Source organism: Kwoniella bestiolae, chromosome 3, assembly GCF_000512585.2.
Source record: "Kwoniella bestiolae CBS 10118 chromosome 3, complete sequence".
Classification (NCBI taxonomy): domain Eukaryota; kingdom Fungi; phylum Basidiomycota; class Tremellomycetes; order Tremellales; family Cryptococcaceae; genus Kwoniella; species Kwoniella bestiolae.
In genome coordinates, this window is record NC_089243.1 from 798,928 (window position 1) to 818,937 (window position 20,010).

Genomic DNA, 20,010 nt, shown 5'->3' on the forward strand with positions numbered 1-20,010 from the left:
CAAGTTCCTGTGCATTGTTCATCCGAGGGCATAGTTGTTGGACCGCAACATACAATCAAGCCGTACTGTACATGCAATTAAGCTTGTTGTAAAATAACGACATGTCAATCTCCCTTGTCTCGGTATGTCTCCTATCTCATCTCACCGTTCTCATTAAGGTACCACTCAAAGCAGTTGCAACGCGTTTTAGTTTCTTTTTCCGGGTGAAATGTGAATGTGACGTTCATCAAGGTAATTAACTTGGTCCGTCTGTGACGAATTTGGGATGAAGGTCTTGACTCTCTTGGACTGATACCTTAGCAGGCGAATACGAAGGGCAAGTGATTTGGGTATGGAGCACGGGTATAGGCGCATGGTTGATTTCTTTTTACCTTTTGATTTTGATTTTGATTTTTATATTGACGCGTCCTTGAGCCGTTGGCTGCTCATGTCGAGTATGATTGCAAAGATGGACCATCGATAGCGTACTGTATGCATAATACTGTCAGTCCAAGTCAAAGTCTATAATCCGATTGATCGATGAGATGCAGATGGATGCACACACAACACGTCCACATCCGGATTTGTGTAGACACACGAACTAACCAAAAGCAGAAACCCTACCCAACTCACATTCCTTGGCTCTTTAACTCTTCCCTTAACCAACCTGGCTTTTGTCTTCTTTGTTCGTTTGTCCATCTCTGCATCTGCCTTTTATTGTATCTCAACTCATTATCAACATCACTGGCTTGATTTGATCAGACGCACCATCTCTCTTTTATATATAACATATCAGGCATATTTCATACATACTTCACCGAACACCAGATCGACACAATGATTCTCACCGCTCCTACGATCTTCACGCTCGGTTCGCTCCTTTTGGGATTAGGTGTTGAAGGCAGTACAGAAAAGAGAATAGGAGGTGTCTTGGCTGGTGCACCTGGTGAGTTTGTCTATGTCCGTTTGATGAGATGTACGAATACTCGTCAATACGAGTTTCACTCAGTTAAGGAGAACCAGGGAGATGGCTAGAAATGCCAAGAACTCAGTTGAATGATCTTCTCCTACGAGATTAAGATGGAGAGACTGACGTTCAGTGATACCAACACAGTCAACAACATAACTGTCAAAGCGGATAATGTCGTGCAATGTTCACAAGCTACCATCTCATGGAGCGGTACCAGCAGTGTAAGTTATACTTCATCAATCAACTTGGTCTGCTTTCCCTTCTTCCCTCATGATTCATTCGGACCAAACATACCACGATGGACCAATACTCACTTCTACATGACTCTACAGGGCCCAGTCTCCCTCTCAATAGGTCAAGGGGGGTACTACGTCGGCCAAACTACCCTCGAAACGCACGAGGGCATCACCGACTCCTCATATACCTGGACAGTCACTCAGTCGGAGGGGACAAGTCTGATATTTGAACTTCAAGATTCATCCGGTCAGAGGAATTACGTGCAGAATGTTAAAGTCTCTGGTAGTCCCGATACCTCATGTTTGGCCGATACCTCTGCTTCCGCTTCGTCGGCTGCTGCAAGCTCATCTGCGTCTGCGGTCGGGGAGAGCGCTAGTGTCGTACAAGGAACTTCTACCTGTGGGTTATCCTGCTTTGATCTTGAAGAGAAGGAGAAGGAGTGACGATGACGGGCTGCTGATGGTTCGACGAACGGATGTAGCTTCTTGGTCTGAACCTTCTTCCTCTGCCGCTCAAGAAGGTGCTCCGTCATCTTCATCTTCCAAATCCAAATCAGCTACCTCGTAAGTTCATAACCATATGACTTGAATCACAAATGAACGTATGGCGCATGCCACGACTGACACGCATCTGACATAGCTCTCAATCCGCATCCACCGCCGCCGCCGCCAGCTCAACCACGGTGCCAACACCGGCAACTACCATCTCCCTGACTTCTACAGGATCTGGATCTGCTTCAGGATCTGGATCAACCTCCAACGCTCCTTCCGTTGTACCCGCCTCGTCATCAGGCGTCACGGCCCCTCTAGCTGCTGCGTCGGGCGGAGCTTCATCCGGATCGAACTCTCAATTGTCGATCAACCCGTTGGGTCTGACTTTGGGCGGAGTAATAACCATGTTGGCAGGCTGGCTGATCTAATTCGCTGGAGGGATACTATGGACAATTGTCGATAATCGATACGTCGTTTCGTCTTCTTACTTCTTATTTGGATTGTTGAGATGCGCTCATGCAGGTCATGAGTCGTCGAATTGTTTGTACATATTATATCATATTATCGTTGATGTAGGATGTTTTCGTATGGTCGTATTGGCGAATTATATCCATCGGTAATTCATTCTGTGTACTGTGCACTGTTCCCCAGAACCAAATGAACGTGAAAAGATGAAGGTGTGATTCTTTGTACACAGATCTCCATCTTCGCAGATGTCAGGTAAGCAGGACATGTACAAAAAATGCATGGGGTGTGGATACATAGTTAGGGTTTAATAGACAATCTTTATCGAAAAGATCATCAACAAAAGAGAGAAGGTAAGACACTAATGAGAAGATGGTCCGTTATAAGTGAAGCTTGAACAGAAGGTCTAGACTAGACTAGACGAGAACTCTGATAACTCCCAATCCACCAGCTAGGACAACCGTAACCAGCGACAAAGGTGATAGGCCAGGCATGAAAGCAGGGAGGGCAGCAGAGTTGGCTTGTGAGGCTGATGCCGAGGCTGAGCCGGATGCTCGGGTTGAGGTCTATAACAGGAGTAGGGTAGGTAAGCGGTGGTTCCTCGAAAGCACATCAGGACGAATGAGGTAGGATCCATTTTATCAGGTTGAGAATACCAGAGATTGAATGAATGGATGGATGACCCAAAACCAATCGCACTAATGATGTTTCAAATTGTATGAAGAAACGTCACACCCACCTGAGCGGCACTAGTCCCCACTAGACTCCTCGTCTGACTCCTTGTCGTGGTGTTATAATCGGTAACTCCCGAATGAGAGGACGAAGTCGAAGGCGCAGAGGAAGGTTGCGCATTGGGATCAGCAGAGGTCGCTTCGGGGTTGGCGGCCGTTGCTGAAGTTAGGTCGTTGGAGGGTGGGGTCGTACCGGCGTCGGTGGATGTTAAGCTGTGGACGTTTAGGGAATAAGAGAGGGTCAGTAAAGTTACATTTGAGTGAGACTTCAAAAGACTTGAGAAAAGGATACTCGTGACTCACGCAGGTCCAGCATCGCTCGCCTCCCCACCAGTCCCATCATAAGTATAAGTCGGCGTAGCAGCCGCCGTGTCCGTGTCCGACCCATCTCCTTCGTCGGCAGAGGTCGACCCATCATCCCCATCTGCCGACGCATCCCCTGTCCCCGTGTCGTCAGAGGTGGTTGCATCGCCCGAATCGTCCGCGTCGGAGGTCCCGGTCTGTCGGGCGTATACTCCCACTGCACCTCGAGCGATGGGGATCTCGCCTCGGAGAGAGAGCTTGTTGGGAGAAGCGGGCGAGGGGGAGGACGAGACGAGGGTATAGAGGAGGGTGAAAGTTAGAGCGAGGGGGATGGTGAGCTTCATTTTGTGTGTGGGTGTGGGTGTTGAGGAAAGAGTGGCGAGGTTATTGATGATCTGAAGTGGATTGAGTGATGTGGAATGAGTGTTTGGTCTTGTAGTAAGTTATGGATCGAATGAGGGTGATGGAGGTCTGTATAGATACTTTTGGTAAGTTATCGATTATGAGACAAACCTATATGATTCAACTCAGTTGCTTGTTCTCATCATTCACCATTCACCATGGAAAGTTCACGTCTATGCGGGGCTATGCATCGCTACTCTCCACCCTCACTCACTGTACAACTTACCACTCGCGTCCAATTCAGATCTTGCTTTGATTTTAAGGGTAAGGGTCACCAGAAAGTTTATAATTACATCACCACCATATCATTAAGCTTTTTATATGATGTGGCTTGGAGCCATGACGGATTAAGCAATATCAGTCATCGCGGGTGCATGCTTGGTAACTATAGCAGAATACCTTCCATTCGTGCTCATCCCACCCACGCTCTCTTTCGAGCGAGCTTCTTGCATTGCTGGCGACACGGTACGACCCACGTGGTAGCCATCCATGGGTTCTATTTACACCATGAGTGCCAACACGTCGGGACGAAGTCACAAAGTCATTGAGCATGTAAGTGTGAATTCGTGAGCATGTACCAGAAGTAACGGTGATTCCATCTGTATGATCACGTCTACATGAAAAACGACACTCTACCATGCATCTATCGATATTCTATCCCGAACATTCCAGATGAATCCTACCATGATCCGTAACACAAACCTATCCCACCAACCTCTTCCTCTCTCCCCAAGCTTCATCAACCTTATTCAACTGCCCCTGTATCTTCTTGACGCCCGCCTTCCTTTCGTTCCTCGCATTCACCCAATCCGACTGGGAGATCTGCACGCCATCGAGGTCCAACAACCCCTTGAGCAGGAGTTCAGATAATCTAGCATGTTCCTTCTGCAAAACTTCGAACGAAGGGATATGTTTGGGCTTGTTCGTAGCGTTCGGGTCGGTCTGAGAGATGAAAGTTGCTATACTGGGTATCAACGGGTTTAAGACCGACTCGACGAGGTTGGATATCCACGAGACGAGGACGGGTTCCTGGTCTGTCTCGGGCTGTTTGTTCTTCTTACTAACTATGCCGTTGGGCTTGGATGATGGGCCGGACGACGAGGGAGGCGCACTGGGTACGGGTCCTCCCTTGCCTACTAGGACTAGAGTGGAACCATCCTCAATACCGTATGATGAGATCGTGAGGGATGAATCTTTCAGGACCGCTCCTTTGTATATCAGTTTGAGCTGATCGAGGGGTAGGGAGGTTTGCGAAGATAGGGTAGCTAGGAGAGTCGAGAGGGGTGTGAGGGATGGTGAGGGGATGGGGATGTTGAATCTGCAATGTAAAGATAAGGTCAGATTGTGACTTGCATAAATTGTGAATTCAAGACATAGTATGCAGGGAGAAGGTCGGAAGAAGGCATGGTAGCCAGGTACAAGGGCAATGCGAAACAATGTTGAGGAGAAGGCGAGAGGTGTGGGAAAGGCGAGAGGGCGAAGATAGGGTGAAAGGGCGATAGAGCGAAGATAGGGTAAGAGGGTGAGAGGGTGAGAGGGTGAGAGGGTGAGAGGGTGAGAGGGTGAGAGGGTGAGAGGGTGAGAGGGTGAGAGGGTGAGAGGGTGAGAGGGTGAGAGGGTGAGAGGGTGAGAGGGTGAGAGGACAAGAGGGCGAGATTGGGAGAGGACAAGAGGGCGAGATGGTGAGAGGATGAGAGGGCGAGACGGCGAGACGGCGAGAGGGGACAGAGAAGATATGAAGGAGGAACGAACAGGAGGGAGAGGGACAAGGCAAGCGGAGAGGACAGATCAAAGGGTGTAGGACTGTCGCCGGTACAAGGCTGGACGATGACGATAGACATTTTTTGCGATAGTGGTTCATAGGAAAGGTGAAGCACGAAGGATATTTCCAGATCGGAAGATCCAGTAGTTACTTCCATGACGTCGTTCTTGAAACAAGGTCTCGGGACGCCATGAGCAGCACAAGGAACCCGCACTCACCTCTCTCTACCCCATTTCACCTGTATGAGGATCTTCCCCTCGTCTCGCTCGACCCGAGCTCTTCTGAACGGATTGAAGAATGACATCTTGAGGGATCTGGCAAAGAGGAGGGGGGTGACTGTACGTGCATAACAATACATGGTCAGTCCCCATCTCAGAGACTAAGCTTTTCAGATCGAGATCCTCCTTCCATAAGATACCCGCGCACTGCTCAGTACCCCTCGACGAGCGTGTGTGATTCTGCAAGTTGGCGAGGTGAGATGAGATGCACTTACCGAAGGTGTCTATAATCGACGACAGTTTGATTGTGTTTCTATCGGAGGAAGGCTAAAATCGTTGATTGCTATAGAGTGAGGTCGTTCTGCAGCTAACAGTCCTTTTCCCGAGTTTGAACTTGATCCACGTTTGTTGATATATGTATGAATTATCCTTGAGAGATGACAAGGAAAGACAGGAGAAAGGTTGTACTTGTATACCTCGTCATGTCGAAGAGACATTGCTTCAATGTACGATCTCACCCACGTGCATCACTTTACGTAACAAGTGTGGCACCCACCTCCTTCGCTCCTCCCGCCCACTTTGTGTAGAATGAACAAGATACATGCTCAAATTACATTGAATATTATCCTCAAGTTACCTCATAGATAGAACGAAGGGTATGTATTAATGATATAAATCCAATTTCAAGCTCGAAAAACTACTGAAAAACCGACTAGATCGACCGTCCACGCGAATCCCTTCCGACCCTCCTCCCCGTTCTTTCCACCGTCCTTTCCACGCAACACATATATCCAATGCATGCAGGAAGCTTATACAGCAGTAGCAGGCATGGGGTTGGCGTTGGCGACGTCGTGGTGGTCCGCTCCGACCTTCTCGTGAGTGGTGACTGGTAATTTGCCTTCTTGGGTGAGTCCCATCTCGGCAGCAAAGGTGGAATGGGGTTTCCAACCTGCGGATTTTCGAGGAGAACCGCATTCTTCCATCATTCTGTCTACTTGCTCAAGCGTGAGAGATTTGGTTTCTAAAGGCAAGCACAAGGTCGTGGTCAGCCTATGGTGTTCTCAAGAAAAAGAAGGGAGCCCAAAAAAATCAAAAAAAGCGTGTTTTTTTTTTTGTTTTTTTGGGGGGGGGGGTTCAAACTTTTTTGGGATTTTATTGGCATGGAGGAGAGAAAGAAGAGATCAACCACTCACCCCATACCAAGAAGTAAGCGTAGATGAAGCACAAAACACAAGTAGAACCCCAGATGAAGAAGACTCTTGAACCGAGGTTACCTTTATCGGTACCGACCATGTAAGGGGTGATGACGGCGATGATACAGTTCCAGAACCAGTTGGAGGCGGTGGAGAGACCGACACCCCTCGATCTGATGGGGATAGGGAAGATCTCACCGATACACACCCAAGCTCCGGGACCCCAGGTGGAGGCGAAGAAGAAGATGTAGATACAGATGAAGGAGATTTGAGCCTTGACGACTGAGCTGTCTCCTGGTTTGGCGACTCCGATGATACCGACGATGAATTCACAGATGAACATACCCAACGCTCCGTAGATGAGGAGGGGCCTTCGGCCGAATCGCTCGATGGTCCAGAAGGAGATGGGGGTGGAGCAAACGTTGACGAGGGTGGTGATGAGCGAGATCAAGAATGGGTTGGAGATTGTTCCGAGATCCTTGAAGAAGGTGGTACCGAAGTAGAAGATGAAGTTTACACCGGTCCATTGTTGCATCATCTGCAATGAGATACCAAGAAGAGTTCGTCGCAAGTTGGATTGAGGGTTTGAGAAGGATCCGCTGAAGCATGCGGCCCATGATCCGAGCCACGATTGAGAGGGGATCAACTCAGTCTCGTACTCGTGGTTGGCGATGATTTCGGCAATCTCCTCTTGGATGTAAGTTGATTCTTGAGGTTGACCTCGTACTCTCGAAAGGGCCTTGGTGGCTTGGTCGATCTTTCCGTGCTTGACGTACCATCTGGGTGATTCAGGTAACATCAAGAGACCACCACCGAGGATAAGAGCCCAGGCGAACTGGATGGCGATGGGGATTCTGTATGATCCAGTGTCGGTTCGGTCCTGAGTGGCGTAACATACACAAGAGGCCAAGAGCAGTCCAATGGTGATACAGAATTGGTATCCTGATACGATGGCACCTCGGACTTTTCTAGGAGCAATCTCAGACATGTACAAGATGATGATGGCGGAGATGAAACCGACACCGAAACCTGAGATGATTCGACCAGCTACCAGTAGTCCCAAGCCGTGCGAGGCAGTTTGGAGGACACAACCGACGATGAAGATACCACATCCAGTGACGATGGTGATTCTTCGACCGAAGTAATCGGCAAGATCACCGGCGATGATGGCTCCGAAGAAAGTACCGGCAGAAAGGATGGAAGTGATGAGTGATTTTTGCCATGAGGGAAGGGTGAATGCGTCCTTTTGGGCTTGAGTGGCATCAGATGGGGGAATGGGGAGACCGGTGAAAAGGTTGATGAAAAAGTTCATTCCCAATACACCATTCATGTAACCGGAGTCGTAACTGGTAGTATGTAAGTCAGCTTGGCAGATCTTATGGCAGGTAATTTGGCAGGTGATCTTTGCGATCGATGGATGCCTATGACTCACCCGAAGAAGATACCACCGAAAGACGCAAAGACACATAACAAGTAGGCCTTGATGGTGACTGGGGCCTCTACCCTATCTGGGTTAGTGGCCGCCGCTAAGACGGTAGCTCCGCCTGGCATGTTGAGTGATTTATTTGTGGGTTGTTAGAGGAAAAGAGCTGGGGCTAAGGCGAATGGGGATGAGGCTCTTTAGCTTATTGCGAAAGGCATCAACAGACTAAAACGGTTAGGCAGGATAGGCGCTCACTTGGTTGTTGATCAATCGATGTTGACTTGAGGTCACAATTTGATGGTTGGGAAAAAGGGGAAGAAGAATCAATTGAGACGTGAAGAACAGTGCTCTATATATAGGGAGGCTAGAGGGGTGGGGTGGGGGTTTGGTTTCCTTTGATCCAACTTTGTTTATGTGATCATGCGACTCTGGCCTTTCCGAGAAATTACTTTTACATGTTTGGGATATATTTTCGTGTGCCTTAGGAAAGAAAAAAAAACAATCGGTCTCACGAGATCGACCATCGCTTGGGGCAACGCGCGGGGGCTTAGCCCAGCAGGGGGACCACCTCATGGAAAAGCAAAAGTCTCGGTCGGAACCTGGAACCTATTCCCTTACTAGTCTCGTTTAACTATACAGGCCACACGACTTGTTCCAGTAAGTTAGGAGGAGAACGGGAGCTGCAGACGTTTGTTTTGCTTTGTTTGGTCCAGGATCAGAATCGGCTGCGACATGGAGATCATTAACCGGTGATGATCGCATCTCGTAAGGATCCCTTGGCTTCTCTTCATTCGCCTTGCGAGGTGAATTGGACTGAATGGGGCTCAGAACATACATGTGACCTTGACCGAGAACAAACAATTTCAGTTTATTTTTAGTGTGGGCGTTGTGGTGCCGCATGTGGGATTTGGTTTCATTCCCCGCACAGTGATACCGCCTGGCTCTCGCCAAAGAGTACGTCAAGCCACCAATGAAATAACGAGATATTCCCTTTTTCGATTGATGCGGTAATTGCGGATACATACATTCTGTATGACAAAGCAGCTCTGTAAAAGCGGGATCGAAGACATCGTACTCATGCTTACAGAGATTCATCATCCCATGAATATCCCCAAACGAGAGATCAAGAGAAGATGACATGAGCCAAGTGTATGCTTGGTACTGCATCATCAGTGGAACACGTAACGAAGAACAAGAAAAGCAGAAAAAGTGTGCTGTTGACGATCTTCTGCCCAGGTTCCGATGGATGAGCGGTTCTGGTTCTGCTTCCGATCGCTCAGGAAAAAGTGCGGCAATTGGACTATAACCGAGAGAGACAGGGAAGTGGTGTATGCAGCAGTACTTACAGTAAGATCCGGGAATCAAGGACATTGGAATCACGAAACAAGACGGCAATGGATCGAGGTGTATTGTTCGTGTGTTGGATTGACACTGGCATGCGCGTCTCCGGGCACCGCAGTACTACGTGAAGATGTCGAGAACCAAGCGGGGTATGATGGGATGGGGCACATTATCCAGCATGAAGGTAGTGTTCACCGTACAGACACGGAAGCATTACAATATTTCAATCCCAGGACCCAAGACCGAAGAGATCGAGATCCCACTACTGATTTTTCACAATCCCCTGGTACAGTGTTGTAAGCGAGGCTGACTGAACATGTTAGAGTAAGAGTGGTCTACCCCGCTTTGTAACCGAGTGAAGTCTGGGATACGGCTACAGTACATCGTGAAAAGAGGGAACAAGTCGAAGCTGAGGAAGAATGCGTTTCCCCACGGATCCCTCCGATTGATATCGTCCTTCTCCATTGGCCTTCTCCATGATACATCCCCGACTGGACTAGGCTTGGAACTCAGCAATCAAGAGCTTGACACGCTGTAGCGATTCCGGACGCAATATTACCTCAGCATTCGGAAGGAAATGGATAGACGCCGTAAGACCGATTCGACATTCTCAGACTTCGCATAGCCAATATCAGCGGTTCCATCCCATAATCAATATACGAAACTGCATCTCAACTCGTACATGCTATCTTACTCCATGAAGTGCCAGCCCAGCTCTATATACATGATCAATGCTATGTTACTTTTTTCCACCTCTCTTGTACTTTGTTTCAAGAAACTTTGAACCTTACTTTACTGCCTATGAGACTTGATTTTTAATTGACAATGCTAATATTGATAGTCGAGAAAGAAAAAGAAAAGTCCTTATGAATCGTAAATCGAATTAAGCTTTGACTTGAGGCCATTTGGAAGCTTCGGCAGCTAATCTGATAGCCCATGTGAGTCTGCGCGTATATCATGATCAGCTGCAACGTCCTTGGTATAAGCAAATTCGCTCTGCAGCCGACTCACTCATAAGTCTTGGTGGCATCTTCGAAAGATGAGAGAATGTATGGTTCAGAACCACCTTCGATACAGTCGATGAAGTTAGATACCTCAGAGAAGAATGGGTCGTCATCGGTGAAGGAGTGTCTCTCTTCGTGGTCATCTTTGAAACATCAACGTCAGCATATGCAATAATGCAAATAATTTTAGCTCAGCTCACCTCCTGGTCTTCGGACGTAAAGGGTAGGACTTTGGTATGGGTCAACGAGTCTCATGTGGTAGCCTATAGATCACTTGTTAGCCTTTTGAGCACCCATGTACGAAGGAAAGTAACACACCATCTGCCCAGACTTCCAATTCACAAGCATAGGCGGTACCTTGCAAAGCGACGGCGTGTTGGAAGGATCCTACAGCACCATTGTCGTATTTCCAGACAGCAGAGGTGAGTCGAGGGATTCGGAGTTCTTCGTCAATCTTTCCTTCATCGATGGGAATTTTGGAGAGTCTTCCCGGCTCTTCGTACCATTCGACGGATCGGGCCCTAAAGTCAACGAATTAGTGTCATTACACGGGCTTCGTACAATCCTTCATGAGACAGCGAGCGTAGTATCCCGCGTAGATTAGTCGCACTCACACAACACTGTCGATATCGACGTCACCACCGAAGTATCTCGACAAATCACAGAAGTGAGTACCCTGTTCGATGACAGGTCCCATGTCGATAGCCTTGTTCCACCATGCGGGTTTGGCGATAGCTTCATAGGCACAAGACTGTACAAAACACGAGTTTTCAGTTTCTGTGGGCACGGAGAAATAACTGAACCTTGGGCAACTTACATATCTAGCGTTGGTGGCCATGACAGTGAGGTTGTTGTCATGGATGATCTGCTTCATCTTCTGCACACATCTGAGGTATCTAAGCATGTAACCGACCGAGACGATGTTACCGTTCTCAACGAGTTTTTGAGTTACTTCCTTCGCAGCTTCGACGGTACCGGTACCAACGGGCTGAGAGTATATGAACGATGTCAGTTAGTCTATCACACAGTTGGGTCAAATACAAAGTAAAAACCGACCTTCTCAATGAAGTAAGCGGTCTTGGGGAAGAGTTTGAGCAAGTTGATCTCGAGATCGGTACCTTTGGTGGTACCACCTCGGTATGCTGGTGGACATCCAACGACAATGGCACTAGATTGACATATAGGTATCAGCCAATCGATCTCCAAGTAGAACTTCCGTAGACTTGGATCAGTCGTTGTATACATCAAGCGGGAAATGGTACGCACTGAGGAGCATGGATGTTTTGCTTCTTCAAATCGGCATGGTAATCCTCAATGGTCTTGAAGACTTTAGTATCCTTGTAAGCGGATTCTACGAAAGATTGTCTCTTTCCTTCCAAGACCTTTTCAGCTCGGGCAATCGAAGGGTCAATGAGAGCAGTGACCTTGAGTCTTGGACCAAGTTTGTGCTCGAATCGGAAAGAGTGGCTGAAAACACGCGTATGATATGATCAGCAACATGCTCAAAGGGATATGACAACGGGAAAGAAAGGTAAACTCACTTCCAAGGACCTTCATCGGAACCAAACATGATGTTCTGAGGAACGTTCGTCACGTCAGCTCTCATGTCTATGAAGGGAACCGGATCAATAGGTGAGAGAGGGAGACGTACACCTGCACCAATCATGACTACGTTGAAGTCTGCTCCAGGTTCAGGAGGAGGATGACTAAACATCGCACCCGGTGCCATCGAGGTCATAGCAATACCACGGTTTTGTATCGATGGATTTATCAATGCGTTGTTGGCATTGTTGAGAGGTGAGAGAGCATGACGAGGGAGGAGAGGGTTTGAAGTGGTGATACAACGTGTGCATTGTGGTTGTTGAGGTCGAGGAAGTAATGGTCGAGTGAATGAGGAAGTGGTAGCGAAATGACGAGATGATCCGCCAAATCGTATCAGAGGTGGGAGAGCAGGTGTGGCCACCGTACGAAGGTTAGGGTGCATGTTAATCAGGTCAGTTTAGGTTTGCGTAAAAGGAGGATGGGATTGCAGTGCGTGTATGATGAGAATTCGAGGGGAAGAAAACCCAAGGATTTATTTGTTGTTTATATATTTGGTGTTGAACAAAGGTTGCGAGGTCGATGGTATATCGAGGGCGCCGGGTCGATGTATTCAACGGAGACAACGGCGGAAGTTGTATATATCGATTACCAAAGGGAATGGGAGATCAGGACCGATTGATATGAGTCGTGTCGGAAAGGTAAATGATGATGAGGGGCCAACGAGCCAGGGGTAAAGAGGATAAAGGAGTAATGCGGGGTAGATGATGTTTGAAAGTGATAAGTTGGGTTTGTTTGTGCAGGTACACAAAGGAAATGGTATGTTCGGTGTGATTCAAAGGTATTGAACGAAATTGTCAAGGGGATGCAGTGTTTATGAAGGACAAGGAGAAGATGGGAGGAGGTAGAAAAAGGAGAAGATTATATTGTTTGGATAGAGATAAAGTAGCCCCGGGTTGTGTTGATCGACCAATGCCGCAAGATCAAGTGGGATGTGGATGTAGTCAAGACGACAAAAGAGGGAGTTGAGTAGTAATTGTCGTAGCCGATAAATAGTCATTATTGTGTTGGGTTGTTTGGTTTGTCGGATAGAACAAGGGGTCAAGGGGATAAAGCGATGAAGTATTAGTATCGTTTTGGTCGGCCGGATCAGAGAGAAGGAAGGAAGGTAGATAAGAAGTTGTAGAACGTTTTTAGCGAGTAAACGATTGAGATCCGAGAATACGTTCAATTAATATAGTTGGAATGATAAAGTTGTTTTAGCGGTAGAAGTTTACCAATTTGTGTGTGGGATAAGGGTAAAAGAAGAAGAGAGAAGAGTGGGGAATTGGATAAAGTTTTTGATGTTCAGCCATGAAAGAAATAGAAGTTGAAGAAGGATGAAAATCAAATTTTCAATTGGAATGCGGTTGAAGGAATAAGGTAATGACGTCGTGAAGGATTATAGTGTGTCGAATAGAGTGAGTCAAGTGAAGAAAGAGAGAGGGAGAGAGAGCAGTGCGATGAGCGATGATGAAACGTGTACAGGTGAAATTTTGATTTTGGATCGATTGGTTTCGGATGATGGACCACGATGAGATCATTTACAGATTTTAGTTTTAGGCGATGATGTTTGGCGATATCAGCACACACACACCATAAAACATACCGCCGGACCATGTCATCAATCAATGAAGCGGTATTAGCGAATATAAGCATAAACCCAGAGGAAAGGGGTTCAAAGGGGAGATGAAACACAGCAAGGCCCCACGGGTCAGGTGACGATTACCGCATTACCATTACCATAGGAGATCATCGCCAAGAGGAGGTTGAGTGACGGTTATGACGATGACGATGACGATCAATGCGATGCAGAAGGAAGGCCCAGATCGATGTTGAGATGGGTTGATTTGCCAATTGCAGTAATTGGAATATTCGAGAATGGTGGTAATTTGGTATAATTGAAGGGGAAGAGATCAATGCGCATAGCAAAGCGTACAGTGCACAGCGTCGTAATTGATTTGACCAAAGGAACGGGATAAAAATGGTCGAAGCGATGTTTTGGTGTTGAGCCATCCATCGGGTTTAAAGATTGAAAGGAGGGTCCGAAACATAGTGTAGTGTAGTGTAGTAGTACAGGTCAGGTGATCGCAGCAAGGAGTAAGATTTTGGTAAGGTGAACGTATAGCGTATAGCGATGAGTCGAGTTGATAGGAAAGGGAAAAGAAAAATACATCCATGAGCATCAATCCTCTCTTTATCGGGAAAAGGGAGGGGAATACGCAGAAACAAAAACAAAGAACTCACGTATCCATTCTAGTAGGTTTATCAACATTGATACCACTATGGGGTGCTTCCTCCATACCTCCATCTGCCAATGCCCTTGATGCTTCGAGATTAACAGTCTGAGAGGTGTTCAACCCCCTCCTGCCTAATACGTTGGTATAGGCTTGGGGGAGGGTTCGGAGCGGTCGAGCGGATTGGGTGGTGAGTTGTCGCGCGGAGATGGACAGGAGGGGTGTGCGAGCGCGGGGGAGAGGTGCTCTGAGGAGGGAGGTTCTGAATGACATTGTGGCTATGGGTGTGATCGTGTTTGTTGGTTCTTGTTTGATTTACTGGCGATTGAAGGATTATATATCAGTAATGTGGATAGACTACCGCGCGATAGATTATAAATGCTCACGGCGTTGTAATCTGCTTTGTACTATTCTGCTCGTCGGGATGAGTCGTCCCAATCACACCAATGCCGAGTAGAGTAGAGAGAGATTGATCATCCAAGAGTATGAGATGAGCGGATGAAAATTTTAGGCGAGAATGAGGAAGCAACGTGTAGAGGTAAATTAACGAGTGAGGATCAATCAGCACCATGACCATAATCTCTACCAATGCTCTGCTCGGCCGGCACTTTCCCCCACCCAAGTCCCATTCCCAAGCCTCAACTTTGATGGTGGGTGATACTCCCTCACACCCATCAAAGAAAGCGTTCCCCCACCCCAAAGACGGACCTAACGGACCTCTCAACCAAAGGGTACTTACAAAGTGGCTTTTGATCGTTGAGTTTCGTATCCCTAATATCTGTAGATCAATGCGATGGGTGTCAGTACTCGTACTGTATTGAGTGTATGATATTCAAGAGACAATAACAAAAGATCAATGAACAATGAACAAAACAATCCTTCACCCACCTACTTGTTTACTCAACCACTCATGCATACAGACAGTCTCCAGTACTGTACCTCGTAACATCATCATTATTGAAAAATTGTCTGCGTGGAGCTTACCAGTAAGATTATATCATCTCGCTCAGGCGCGTCATACTACCAGTGTTATAAAAAGCTTCCTTCCCTGTATTCCCTGAATCTTATCTCTCGCTTCCCCGTGACCCGCCGGGTGGGTACTTGCATTTGACGTGTGGTGACGCAAATCGCTATAAGTAGGTGTTTAGGTGGAGCTAGATACTGTAGCTTTTCCCATACCAAAAAAGTAAAAGTATTTATTATTGTAATCGATCAGGAGGTGGTACCGAGGTACAGTACATACAGTACATACATACGTACGTAGTACTTCCGACAATACTCCAGAAAACCTTCTATCTCCACGGCTTGCTGGTGAGGGAATGTGGAGTAAGAAACACCAAGTGGACGAGTATCCAGCGACTGAATTTGTGGTGCCTTCTTGACGGTTATCATGATACACATGCTAAGATGCCAGCAGTGATTGGAGGTCCACGCAAAACGACAATCTGAGGAACACTGACTAGTGGTTTCTCAAAGGCACGTTCAATATCAAAGTCATTCACATGCATCTTCGTCTCCCCCCTCTCATTATATAAACATGAATATAAAAAGGCGAAGCACATTGATATCACACAGACATTCAAAGCCGTTAAGCAATAATTAACGTATCAGAATGATCAGATGATCTCGCAGAGGTAATTACACCCCTCGATCTCGAGCTGTGGATCATAGAGCAATGAAAAGGGAGGGGAAAACTTACAGTATCACTTACCTAGACATTCTTGTCAGCCTTCCGTTGCATATATAGTCGGTATGTGATGTTGTGTTCGCTTTGCTCTGAGGGTGGATTTCTGTCATACTCATTTGAGGTGGGGATGTCGTTAGTCGCGTCATGCTTGATAGCCGTCGTAGGAGTTAAAGTAAAGTGATTGAAAAGAGAATGATAATATAATTTGGTCCAAATGCGGTGAAAAGCCTTGTGCACAGTAAGGTCACAGGATGATAAACATAGTCATTGCTCGACGTCGAGGGAAAGCCATTCGGAAAAGATAAAAGGAGAAGAAGTCGGTGACGTGTCGATAACGGCCATAAGAGCAGCTTGAAAGTATCTTATTGAAGCGAGGCAATTGATTGGATTATTGTGGTACAGGTCAAAATGGAATTTTGCAAAAGCCACGAGAGGATACCGTGATGCTGAGGCCGATGATAGGGACCAACGTCGAAGTGCGCGCAGATGTCTCTTTCAAGACAGCCTAGTCGCTCTGTAATGTATCATCAGCCTCTAGCCTTCCAACATTACAAAACCCATGATCGACTCACCGTACTAGCCCTAGCCCTCTTACTCTCCACATCGTTACTAGATTCATCTTCATTATGTCTCTTCGCAGATAACAGTCCCGACCCCGACCCAACTTCAGTACCGGTCGAATCATCAATCGAGATAGACGGTAATGTATCTTCGGTTTCTTCCGTAAGTTCAAGTTGATCGGGAATATCCGTCGAATCAGCTTCCAATGTCCCCTCCTCATCGCTTCCGTACGCTTCATCCTCATCTCCATTGGTAGAATCGAAGAACTCTAGATCCTTTTCTTCCAATTCACTCTTCATCGGTGTGACTGGGACGGTATCGGGTCCATTATCAATCTTGGTATCTTCGTATTCACCTACACCCATCAAACATCATTGATCAGCTTTGCCCATCGATCCACAGAACTATCAGGAAAGAAGACAGGAGACTCACCATCCTCGTAAAACCCCTCATCCGGGTCCGGTGCTATGCCAATCGCAGGACCACCTGGGACAGGAGCAGCCAATTCCCCCCGCTCATCATCTTCGTTGATCCTCTCAGCGAACTTAGACAATGATTCATCCTCTTCTGGAATTACTTCCACTAGCTGTCTACCCGATACGTGACGTGCGATAGCTCTCGCTTCATCCATCCCCGAGGGAGTCAGACTAGTTATAGCAGGTGTGGAGATACCGCTGGTAGTTGGGAAAGTTGACTCCTCCTCAACTTCACTTCCCCTGTGCAGTGCCACTTCGTCCAATGGAGCTTCCTTGACCGGATCGAATTTGGTATCCTGTGTACTAGCTTCTACCTCGAGTCCGCTCACCGAGGGAGCAGCACTAGCATATGGAGTGGGTAGGGCCGCAACATCCAGTGAAGACTCGATGGCTTTTTGCTCGCCTATACCTTCTTCACGCTGGAGTTGCTGGACTGTCTTGCCAGTCAGAATGGCCTTCTTGTCCTTGAGTAAGTCCAATTCATCTTTAGGCACCGTGAACGGCTGTGGCACTGTAACGTCGTTCATTTCGTCTTGAGTATCAGTATCTTTACTTTGAGCGATGGTGGAATTGTTGTCGTCAACTGTGTCAGCTAAAAAGAAAAGCAACAATCAAGATCAGCTTTAGTAACAAACAATAGTATTGCACACGAAAAGTGATATCGACTCGACTCAACTCACCTCCATCATTCCATTGATCGCCCTCGCCCTCCTCGACGTCATCTTCCCTTTCTTCTTCTTCTTCTTCTTCATCGTCATACTGCTCCTCATCTGCGTAATCGCCTTCCTCTCCAACAGCGTCAGCTACACAAAGGAAATACGTCAGCGCGCTATCTCAAAACATGATTGACTCGATCAAACCTACCTTCTCTCTTGGTGTCAGGCTCCTTTGTCCCCGCTGCATGCTGAACCTGTTGTTCTTCCTCCGTTTCCTGATCCGGACCCTCTTCTTCATCTTCAGCTTCGGCTTCGTTTTCATGCTCGGGTTGATGATGTCCTTCAGCTTTGTAATTGAGGTATCTCTTCCCAGTGGGTCCTTCGAAATGGAGTGCGTCAGTAGCTAAGATAACATTATCAGTTTACATACTTAGAAAGTGTCATTTTCAAAGCACTGAACTTACGTTTCATCCTTGCAGCAGCCCAATCAGGGTGTGCACGTTCGAGATCTCTTGTATTCACTTCATCATCAACCGATTCAGCATATTGGGCTTTGACTACATAGACGCATCAGCTTCGCACAGCGTAACACAGTAGATTAACATTGAAGGTGAACGTACCATCACGTTGGTCTCGTCTGCCGTCTCTTTCCGTCTTATGTCTATACTTCTCTTCAACCTCATCATCACTATATGCACCTTGTTTGGACATTATCTCCTCTTCTTCGACATAATCATCTTCGTTGTACTCATCCACGTACTCATCATCTTCTCCATCAGGTATCACCTTCTGGGATTGATCGTTGTTCTTCCCCGTCTGAGGAGTTCGCTCAATCTTCTCTACTGCTTTTGGTGTTTGTTGCTCATCCCTCTTACTGTCTTGAGCCGTTTCTTTCTCTTCAGCCTGCACACTCTCGCTCCTTCTCCTCATCGCCTCCAACTCCGTCTGAATAGCATTGAACCTAGTGATAAATCTAGATTCCTCCCATGTCAAGTAAAGCTGAACAGGTTCAGGTAATCCACATCCATGATGAAGTAAGATCAGCTCGAGGAAAGTTATAGACTGGAGATTGACGTCGTCCTATATCACATAAAGGTGGTCTTGTGTCAGCTCACTACCTAAGCCTCATTGGGTTGTATCATGGAGAATCAAGTAAAACGGAGAGAAAGAATGCTAGAACTCACCTCATTCATCTTCAGATCCATCTGTTTCTCACTAACCACCAACGCTCCATTCTTAGCCAAACCCTCTTTCGTACATTCCACCTTGATGGCATTCCACACATCCGACAAGCTAGCTTCTGCTAATTCGGCTTGACGCCCTTCCAACCATACAGGCAAGGTATCAGGATCGTTCTCATACGTTTCGAACAGGTACCTAGCCTGGTCATTTGCTAAATGAAGGATAATGGGTGGTAAGGAATTGGCATCTATCACGTATTCTTCTTCTTCTTCTTCATCCTCTTCGCCATCTTCATAGTATTCTTCGTGCTCTCCTTGCTGGGTTTTCTCAGGTGTGGGTTCTCGAGAACCTCCCCTCTTGGATGATTCACCTACTTGGAGTGTAGAGGTTTGAGGTTCAGGTACACTTGGTATAGTAGTCATGTCGTCTTGTTCCTGCTGTAATGGGTGTTGTTGTAATACTTCTAAAGCTTGCTGGGTAGTCGCCACTTGCTCAGGCTGAGGTGAAGGTACTTTATCCTTCACCACTTGAGCTAATCCTTCGTTATGGTCCGTCGAAGTCTCCGCAGAGATAAAAGGATGTTCGTCATGGAGAGGTTGATCTTCTGTACCTTCATCTCCATTCAAGTCATTGATGAAAGGTTGTTCGTCCTGTTCTTCCACTGGCGTCATCTCCGTCTCAGGTGCTGGGGGACTTTCCAGCGGTCTAGGTAAGACTGTCCTAGAGTTCACCGAGGAAATATCAGGGAATGGCGATACGATGGGCTGACTCGTTTCGTCGTTGGAGGTAGAAGTGAATGGGATAGGTGGAGTTTCAATAGCAGGAGCAGGTTCAGCTTCGACAGGTTCCCCTTCTTCCTCAGGTTGAGCATGCACATCTATAATCGGTTCGACGTTCTCCTCTTCCATCGCTACTTCGTATTCCTCATCATCTTGAAGTTCATCTCCCATCGTCTCATCACCATCTTCATCTTCCATCATACCCTCTCCCTCTCCCACTGGATAGTCTTCTCCCTCTCCAACTGACTCAACGCCATACGCTCGATCGGGATCCTCATCCATCCTTTCATCGTCCGTTATCCTATCGCCGTCGACTTCCATTTTCTGATTGACTC

At 47.2% G+C, this 20,010-nt stretch overlaps 7 protein-coding genes across 7 annotated transcripts; 1 reads left to right on the forward strand and 6 right to left on the reverse strand.

Moving 5' to 3' along the window:
- Positions 1-816: 816 nt before the first annotated feature.
- On the forward strand, positions 817-2,105 carry I302_104980 (uncharacterized protein; the record flags this gene model as incomplete). The annotated part of the gene is made up of 5 exons (XM_019195523.1): positions 817-925; positions 1,094-1,170; positions 1,282-1,585; positions 1,668-1,749; positions 1,826-2,105. The coding sequence occupies 5 exons, from the start codon at positions 817-819 to the stop codon at positions 2,103-2,105; spliced, it is 852 nt and encodes a 283-aa protein (XP_019042346.1).
- Positions 2,106-2,558: 453 nt separating this feature from the next.
- I302_104981 (uncharacterized protein) lies at positions 2,559-3,520 on the reverse strand (the record flags this gene model as incomplete). Its single annotated transcript, XM_019195522.1, has 3 exons — positions 2,559-2,708; positions 2,882-3,086; positions 3,177-3,520. 3 exons carry the CDS (start codon positions 3,518-3,520, stop codon positions 2,559-2,561), a joined length of 699 nt encoding a protein of 232 aa, XP_019042345.1.
- Positions 3,521-4,280: 760 nt separating this feature from the next.
- I302_104982 (uncharacterized protein) lies at positions 4,281-5,644 on the reverse strand (the record flags this gene model as incomplete). Its single annotated transcript, XM_019195521.1, has 2 exons — positions 4,281-4,896; positions 5,559-5,644. 2 exons carry the CDS (start codon positions 5,642-5,644, stop codon positions 4,281-4,283), a joined length of 702 nt encoding a protein of 233 aa, XP_019042344.1.
- A 723-nt stretch (positions 5,645-6,367) lies between these two features.
- Positions 6,368-8,302, reverse strand: I302_104983 (uncharacterized protein; the record flags this gene model as incomplete). The annotated part of the gene is made up of 3 exons (XM_019195520.1): positions 6,368-6,579; positions 6,752-8,097; positions 8,184-8,302. 3 exons carry the CDS (start codon positions 8,300-8,302, stop codon positions 6,368-6,370), a joined length of 1,677 nt encoding a protein of 558 aa, XP_019042343.1.
- A 2,096-nt stretch (positions 8,303-10,398) lies between these two features.
- Positions 10,399-12,503, reverse strand: I302_104984 (uncharacterized protein; the record flags this gene model as incomplete). The annotated part of the gene is made up of 10 exons (XM_019195519.1): positions 10,399-10,459; positions 10,527-10,662; positions 10,720-10,782; positions 10,838-11,040; positions 11,134-11,270; positions 11,337-11,507; positions 11,576-11,687; positions 11,786-11,986; positions 12,061-12,095; positions 12,171-12,503. 10 exons carry the CDS (start codon positions 12,501-12,503, stop codon positions 10,399-10,401), a joined length of 1,452 nt encoding a protein of 483 aa, XP_019042342.1.
- Positions 12,504-14,340: 1,837 nt separating this feature from the next.
- On the reverse strand, positions 14,341-14,607 carry I302_104985 (uncharacterized protein; the record flags this gene model as incomplete). The annotated part of the gene is made up of 1 exon (XM_019195518.1): positions 14,341-14,607. One exon carries the CDS (start codon positions 14,605-14,607, stop codon positions 14,341-14,343), a length of 267 nt encoding a protein of 88 aa, XP_019042341.1.
- A 1,919-nt stretch (positions 14,608-16,526) lies between these two features.
- I302_104986 (uncharacterized protein) lies at positions 16,527-19,996 on the reverse strand (the record flags this gene model as incomplete). The annotated part of the gene is made up of 8 exons (XM_065869972.1): positions 16,527-16,535; positions 16,594-16,937; positions 17,015-17,650; positions 17,739-17,861; positions 17,923-18,117; positions 18,179-18,271; positions 18,335-18,794; positions 18,899-19,996. 8 exons carry the CDS (start codon positions 19,994-19,996, stop codon positions 16,527-16,529), a joined length of 2,958 nt encoding a protein of 985 aa, XP_065726044.1.
- Between the last annotated feature and the right edge of the window lie 14 nt (positions 19,997-20,010).